The sequence below is a fragment of the Alligator sinensis genome, unplaced genomic scaffold (genome assembly GCF_000455745.1).
Source record: "Alligator sinensis unplaced genomic scaffold, ASM45574v1 scaffold21_1, whole genome shotgun sequence".
NCBI classification, from domain to species: Eukaryota; Metazoa; Chordata; order Crocodylia; family Alligatoridae; genus Alligator; species Alligator sinensis.
In genome coordinates this window covers 11,796-19,836 of record NW_005842445.1, presented here as the reverse complement: position 1 = coordinate 19,836, position 8,041 = coordinate 11,796, and the positions used below count along the sequence as shown (strand labels likewise).

General features: G+C 46.5%; 1 protein-coding gene across 1 annotated transcript; it reads left to right on the top strand.

Annotated features, from left to right (window-relative positions):
- Positions 1-312: 312 nt before the first annotated feature.
- LOC112551375 (C-type lectin domain family 7 member A-like) lies at positions 313-7,442 on the top strand. Its single transcript, XM_025212105.1, has 7 exons — positions 313-385; positions 1,344-1,478; positions 2,952-3,050; positions 5,182-5,304; positions 5,737-5,879; positions 6,301-6,443; positions 7,289-7,442. The coding sequence occupies exons 1-7, from the start codon at positions 313-315 to the stop codon at positions 7,440-7,442; spliced, it is 870 nt and encodes a 289-aa protein (XP_025067890.1).
- The last annotated feature ends 599 nt before the right edge of the window (positions 7,443-8,041 follow it).

Sequence of the window (8,041 nt, the reverse complement as noted above, 5' to 3'; positions counted from 1 at the left end):
AGGCAAGAGGAAAGTATGCGCTGCTCTAATTCATGATAACTCAGAAGAGCTGAGCTGATTTAATAGTGTAGGCCACAGTAAGTCTGGTGTCTTCTAACTTCTGAGTGACTTTGCAGACATTATCTTCCCTGAATGTTGATTTATCTTCTAAAGTGGTTACAGAGTATAACATGCTAGAAAGCTGAGCCCCTCCTAGAGTTATCTCAAAGGATCAGGCTGTTTAGGAAGCTTAGCAGTTCCCCAGTGAGTACCACCCAACTGATTCAGCCTTCTCAAACCCAGGGTATAATTTCTCTCTCCCTAGTACTGGACATGAGTGAGCATGCGGTAACCTACTTGGATGTGAAATTTGATCGGTCTAAAAGGAAGAAACCTGGAAAGAAAGGTACAGCACAGAATCAAATATAATTCAAAAAATGATATATTGTATTTTTGAGGTAGAAATTCAAAATCATTATTATAAGTATTAACTGTCATCAAATAAACCTGCTTACAAAAAAGAAGCAGACCTCTGACACTTTTGGCCAAGGCCCTTCTTCAGGTTGCTTGAGATGTCTCAATTTGTAGCTGTTTAACATTTGAGCAAAAGGACAGCTTCTATTCTTCCCAAGCACCACATAGGACCCAAGGTGCTGTGCAGCTCTGGTGCCCTCCTCATCCCTTCAGTCCTGCTCTTGCACATGAGCAGGTGAGAGCCTGGGCCTTAATCCCTTTGATTCCCCAGAAAAAAGCCTCCATCACTTTTTGACAAGTCAAGTCTGGCTTTTGAAAATCAATCAGTGGGTTACCTCCGGTTGAATCCAACACCTCAGTCGTAAGGGCATTTTCCTAGATAATATGATGGCTGGGGTTACCACTGTATATACTGCTTAGAGTTAAAGCTGTACACTACTGTATATTTCCATGTAGCTGGTAAAAAACATCAGCAGCAAATATCCAAACCTTTGATTTGTCTGAGTAGTGTTTGAGGAGCTCTCAATTCCTCAGTCACATGCCTCTCCAGTGATCACAAAACCAAGTGAGCTCACAGCATCTCTGTATATTCCACTGCCTATAACCCATTCACTGGGACTTCCTCGTCATTGGGCCCTGGATTCTCTTCTGTTTCCCCCCATCTGAGATGCGATATTTCTGGGGGCCCTTTGGCTTTGGCTCCTGCATCTACCTGAGCTGTGACAGCTGTTTCCTGTCTCCCTTTTGAATTACTTTTCTATATATTGTCTTCCCTCATGGGATAAGAGACAAACCAGGGACCCTGCTATAGGCATCTTGTTCATGGCCGTATTGTTTTGTGAGCCCCCATAAATTCTTGTCTAAACCGTTTGTTCCTATTACCTCACCAGCGATACAGGATGATATGACAACTTATTCTGAGCTGAAGTTTCAGAACCTGCCTGAGCAGGAGAGAAGCACGAGAGCTCAGGAGACAGAGGGCAGAGGGACTGGAGACAGCCCAAGCCCTCGGAGGAGAAATAAAGGTAATATTGTCATGGTTTGACAAGAGTACTTGGCTTTCATCTGCCCCCATTACCACCATAGACACAAAAAACATGTCACACCCAGGTTGTGCACTATGTACTCAATCCAACTGCTGCATGTTACTTCCCCCATGGGGCTTCTCACTTGAGTAATACTGTTGCACAGTGCAGCCCTGAAGCTTGTAACCAGCATTTTATTTTTCCTTTATCATCCATTATATGGTTCCAATGCTCATTTCATTTATTCCAATTAAATACTGTACCAGGAAACTACCAATTAAGAAATGTTAATTCTTTTCCTCCATGTTCTCCAAAGTGTCTGGAAAATCACCTCTCAGCCTGCCTCAGGGAGTCACAGAAGGTACTTTGGCCATTGGACATTTTCCCAATGTATCTGCTCCTTGGCTACCTCCCACTGCCAGGACAGTGCTACTTTGTACCTAGGGTTCCAGCTGTAAGGAAAGGCCACTAAATATTATGGTGTACCAGCTGTAGGGCAAGGTAGCTAAGTATCATGGTGTATGTACCTCTGCCCCCTAGTGCCACAATGAAATGTTAATCACTGGAGCTACTAATAGTTGGTACTTGAACACAGAGAGTGACAGTGGGAAGAATTGCTTCAGATATGATACTAAGTGTTGAACTGGCAGATTGAGGTAGTTTTCTCCCAGGAGCATTCAATTAAATGCTAAAAAACACTTTATTTTGAGCACATTTTAACTCTTTTTTGTTCCCTTTACACTAATATCCAGGCACAGTGCCTGAGCATTCATGAAAAGCAAATTTGGGGCTTATGTATATATATAACGGAAACCTGGTTGTGGATGATCCAATTGACTGTAAAATCCAGTTGGCATGATGCTCAGTATTTTCATGTTTTGTGATCTGAACAGACCATATTTAGAATATTTATGTCAGCCTGACTGCTCTGCAAATGAAGAGTTATGCATTCCAGATTTTGCAGATGATATGCATGCAATAGTGATGACACCCTAGCATTGTCCAGCATGCTCACAAACAGGAGAGAGACATAAGCAGACGCAGCTCCTAAGCATTTGTCTGATATATTCTTTTCCTTGTAGCATTGCCCTGGATTGCTGTGCCAGTCAGTTGTTTATCTCTTGCTGATCTTGCACCATCTGTTTCCATGACTGTACACACGAGACTTCAAACATGTTTTTCCCCAAAAGAGCTCTGCTATTTGCAAGACACTTTCCTAAGACCTGGTCGATCTCAAGGCACCAATGGTCATTTCCTTTCACATACTGCTCTTTCCCCTGCCACCCCACTCACTGTTTTTCAGTCACCCCACTCACTGTTTTTCAACAAGTGCAGCTGTTTCTAGGAGACATGTTTAAAGATGCCCACATAAGCCTCTTCCTTCTTTCCCTTGCCAAGTTATTTCAAGGTTGATGCAGGGCATTCTGTGTTTGACTGATGTCAATACTTGCATTATTTTTATTTCTTCACCAGATCCTTCAGCTACACCTCTTCGATGGCAGCTTGCCACCCTTGTTCTTGGGATTCTCTGCCTGATTTTATTGACAGCAACAGCAGTTTTGGGGTACAATGGTAAGTTCATACAGAAGGAATCACTATGGATCTGAGAGGAGTCCTTGCAAAACTCTTGAGGGCAGGAAGTGTTTTCTAATGGATCTCAGAAGAGGCTAACATATGGTATTACTTGCAGTATTATGTCACTCAAATACTAGATGTGTTTGTGGGCTGTGTTCAGTATTAAGCAGTGTTTAGGACATGGTAAATGAGTTTAGTTCTGGCCTGTAAGATGAACTGCACAGAAGCCAGGGAAACAGAGATCAGCCTCTTCCTTTATGCAGTTCAGCTGCCCCCTGCACATCATATTGATGCAATTCTCTAGTTTTGTAGTGTCTGCTTTTGCACCAACATTATACTGACCACATCTGAGCAGTTACCATCTCTATTACAAAACACACTTCTAGGCTGCTTTTATATGGAAGTCTCTGAGTTGGACCCAGAGCACAAGCAGCCCACTCACAATTCAAGTGGAGACTCTCCCATAACTACTGATGTCTTCTTAAATCCAAAGCCCAGTAGCACCGCAAGAGCAGCTTGATGCAGTGTATAAATTTCATTACCATTGCAACCTGCGTTGGGTCACACTTGATAGTAACAGAGTGAGTCTGGTCTGAAAACACTGAGGTCACAGTTCCATTATGGTTTTCACTGCTGGTTTCTTCAGCCCCTTTAGCAGACTATATGCTATGTGTGTTGGCTCCTGTATACCTGTCTATTTCTGTTATAAGCCACTAGAGCTTCTACACATGTGGCTATTCTGGGCTGGAGCCTCAGATTAGCATGAAAGGTCCTAGCTGTGGTGAGCTCCCTGCAGCTAAGTTCATCAACGCAGCAGAGAATTGGCCTGCAGCCCTGAAGCCCATGTTTGGAAAATAGGAAGTATTTTCATACACTCCAAGTGCTATGTCATATGGGCAAATCTGTGTTGTTTTGTGCAGTGAAAAATACAACTTTAGTCATAGATTTTGTAAGCAGATTGTTAGCCCGGCAGATCCCCATCTGTGGGTTGCTTCCTTAAGTGAGCATTGTTTTGAAGATACGAGCTTGGGCTGTGGTGCAGACAGGTGATACTATTGATTTGTGAACCCCTTGATGCTGTGTGGGATTGACATCAGCAGATCTGTGCTAACTGGGACAGGTGCTCTAGGCACTTTACTCTGTGCCCAGTCATAATGCTTTTGCCACCCAAAGTAGGTTGAGCTGGGCAGGACCTGGATTTCAGCTCTTAAAACAACAACGTTCCCCCCCAAAACAACTCCAAGCCCCTCCCCCCCACCCCCAAAACAAAGCTTTTGATATTTGGTTAGCCCCAGATGGGAGCGCAGAACCCGAGCCTCCACGTTTCTTACCAAAATGCAATCCCTCTGCTTTCTGTTTTCATAGATTTCATAGACATTAGGGCTGGAAGGGACCTCGGAAGATCATCGAGTCCAGCCCCCTGCCCAAAGGGCAGGAAGTCACCTGGGGTCATAGGATCCCAGCAACATAAGCATCCAGTTTGCTCTTGAAGGTGTTCAATGTAGGCGCTTGAACCACCTCCGGTGGCAGGCTGTTCCAGACCTTGGGGGCTTGGACAGTAAAGAAATTCTTCCTTATGTCCAGCCTGAAATGGTCTTGTAGTTGTTTATGACCGTTCGACCTAGTTGTCATCCCTTGGGGCTCTCTGGTGAACAACGTTCCCCCCGATACTGGTGGTCACCCCTGATAAACTTATAGGTGGCCATCAGATCACCCCTGAGCCTGCGCGTTTCCAAGCTAAAGAGCCCCAGGGCGAGCTTGAAAGCCACCAGAGGCCCAGCTCCAAGGTAGCCCTGCAAGGAAGTTGTGGTGGAGACCAACTCCCTTGCCTCCCTCCAGGTGGGCATCCTAGGAACAAGACAGGTTTCCATTGCCAACTGGACCCAGCTCCATGGAGCGTGTAGTCAAAATGACTGTTTGTGCACTGGGGCTCAATTCTGAGAAATCTTCATCTTTGCAATAAGAAAAAGTGCTCCACCAGAAAATGTCCAGGAGCTGTAAGTGCAAACAGTATTAGTGCAACCAAGGGGTGTGTGACACTGCACAAGAGAGAGCATCAGATCTGTGAAACTCCTCTGCAGCCTTTATTATGAATAACAGGCACTGATGTGGTGTTTTGATGTTTCAGTGTGTCAGCCGGGCACAGAGCAGGAAAGCCCTGTGAAGGAAGGGGAGCAGCGCACCTCTCAGCCAACATCCTACCAAAAACCCAGCCTGCAGGGAACATCAATAATGCAGCCCCAGGACACAGGTAAATCATAGGCTGTTGTCTCCACAGTGCAGGTCCAGTCCTGTACATGATGCAACATCACCACCCAAAGATGGACTGGCCTTGGCTGAGGGATATCCTTGGAGATGCGGCCATGAGGTCCTGCTGGTGGGGAGCTGTGGAGAAAGGGGGATCGTCTCTGTCTGGGCGTGTCAGGCTCCTGACTCACCCATAAGGCTGTGGGCGCCACTCTCTGCCGTTGTACTCAGTGAAGCAGCTATTTTTGGAGGGGAAGACCAATCCCCTTTCAGGTGTATGAAACAGAAGGTTCCCCTCCAATGCACTGTAGGGCCCATAAGGTACATGAGGTGGAGGATCAGAGTGGGTAAAATCGTTTTGTTCCTGACAGCAACATGCCCGGCACAGGGCAATAGGGGAAGTGGTGGGTTGATTTGTGGTGTGTCTTTGTTCCAGGGGAGAAGTGTGCAGCACTCTGGACAGCCAAGCAGGACAAGTCCTACCTGTTTGCTCCTCAAAGAGGAACTTGGGAGCAATGTAATTCATCCTGCGCTTCTCAATCTGCTGAGCTGCTCAAGATAGAGAGTAAAAAAGAGTTGGTAAATGAGTGTTTCCTTCAATGTATCAGTACAATGTGGCCGTACGAATGCAGCTAGGCAGGAGTCAGGCTCTGGGGCTCTGCTTTCTGGTACAGCTTCAGTGGGGCTGGGGGTGGGGAGGATTGGGAGCATAGGATTCAGTGAGGGATTTATCTCTATGCACACAGGTGCTTTTCTGTATTTCCAAAGTGCTGTGTGCTTGGGTTGAGCCATGTGTCTGATCCTACAGTATTACCCGCAGTAGGTTTGAGTATTTATCTGGTCAGGCTGGCCCTGGGTCTTATGCAGGTACAGGCTACTCAGTTTTCTACAGGGGGGAATCTCAGCATTGAGGCTCATGGTTATAGTATTGTGCTCTCTGGTGCTCTCCATGTATTTTAGATAACTCACTGCCATTCCATCTGATCCTGTTGTTGTGCAGAGTTTCTTAACCACAAGGTCTTTTGAATATGCTGAAGATCGTGGAAGCAGCCTATACTACTACCCATTCTGGATTGGATTGTTGTTTGACTCAAGAAAGGCAAAGTGGGTCTGGGCGGATGATTCAGCTCTTTCCTCTGGCCTGTAAGTCTGTGTCACTAGGGCAGTGGTTCCCAAACTTTTGATATGTGGCACACGCATTCGTTATTAAAAATGGTAGTGCACTTCACTCTTATACCTGAGAAGGTATATGTGTGTGTGTGTGTGTGTGTGTGTGTGTGTGTGTGTGTGAGTGTGTGTGTGTGTAAGACCAAGGTTCAAAACACAAAACGTAACAGATGCCATTCCTCTGCCAGAGGAAATTACACCAGAAATGAGAGATACTGTGGAAAAAAACCAACCTGTTTCCCAGTTTTCTACTGTCTCCACCTGCTGACTGCTAGTCTGTACCTCAGCGGGTAAGGTCAGCTTCTGCTGTTGTGACTGCTCCTGCAGGGTTTTTGAGGCCAGCAACCACCCCCATGGTACGCCTCCTGCCATCCCCAGGAGCACTGGAGGGGTGGAGGGGATTAATCGTTCTGCAAAATGTCTGCCTGCCCTTCTAAGTGCAGCAAAGAGCACTGCTCAGAAAAAGGCAGAGCTGTGGGGTGGGCACGATGGCTGCCTAGTGCTGAGGAAGGGCCGGGGAAGGCAGCACCACCAGTGGTAGCCAACAGAGGAGCAGCTCCAGGCACTGCTGCTGTAGTTGTACTCAGCTCTGCACTGAAATGCAGCATTTGCATCTAGGTGTAATTTCCCCTGCCTCTTTCTCATCAAACCAGTCGTAATGGCTTGAGCTGCAAAACACCTCTAACCTTCCTTTTTCTGGGTCACGGCTTGAGAGCATCCCCTGCAGTCAGTGCTGGGAGCAGGGAGAACTCCCAGCTCTATGTCCTAACACAGGGCTCAGAAGAATAGACCTGACTGTAGCTTGTGGCTTTGCCTTCCAGGTTTGTGCTCTCAGTTCCCAGTCCTCAGAATTATCCAGGTGGAGCTTGTGCATATTTGCAAGGTGATAAAGTGAAACCTGGAGGCTGTGGAGAAAATCAATTCTGCATTTGTAAGAAGAAGAAGGAGGCACAAATTAAAAATAAAGTTGATTAACCCACCAGAGAGACAATGTGGTTGAGGATGGTCAAGGAGATCGCTGCACATGAAAGAGGAGCTCGAAGCTCAGGAATGGAAATGGATCCAGCAGTTAAAATCCCTGGAAGTTGTGCAGCTGTTTACAGGGAGGACAGCAGGGTCCTAAACTGCATCTTGGAGCAGTTCGACTGCTAACCCCAGGCTGTCTGTGAAGTCACATAGACAGAGACAAACCTCAGCCCCTTCCGTCATCTCTTTCAGTTCATGCTTTTGCCAGGTAACAGCAATCTCTCCCCTTAAGCCAAGCTGCAACTGCCAGAGCCAGAAGAGATGGGACCCTCCTACCTTCATTACATTCATGCTGCTTCTTTTGTTGACTGTGTTGGGATTTCACAGTAGCTTGGCAACCCCTCAGGCAAACAGAAAGATCCAAGAACTAATGATGTGTACAGCTGTGCAGGGCATCATAATCCCATGGAAATCAGAGATAGAGAAACACCCATGATCCCCCGGTGATTGCTCATGCCCAGGCACAGATGCCCACTCTTGTGTACAAGGCAGGCTCTGGTCGTGCCCAACAGCAGGAACCCTAAGGGCTTAGGTTTCCACCGCTATTC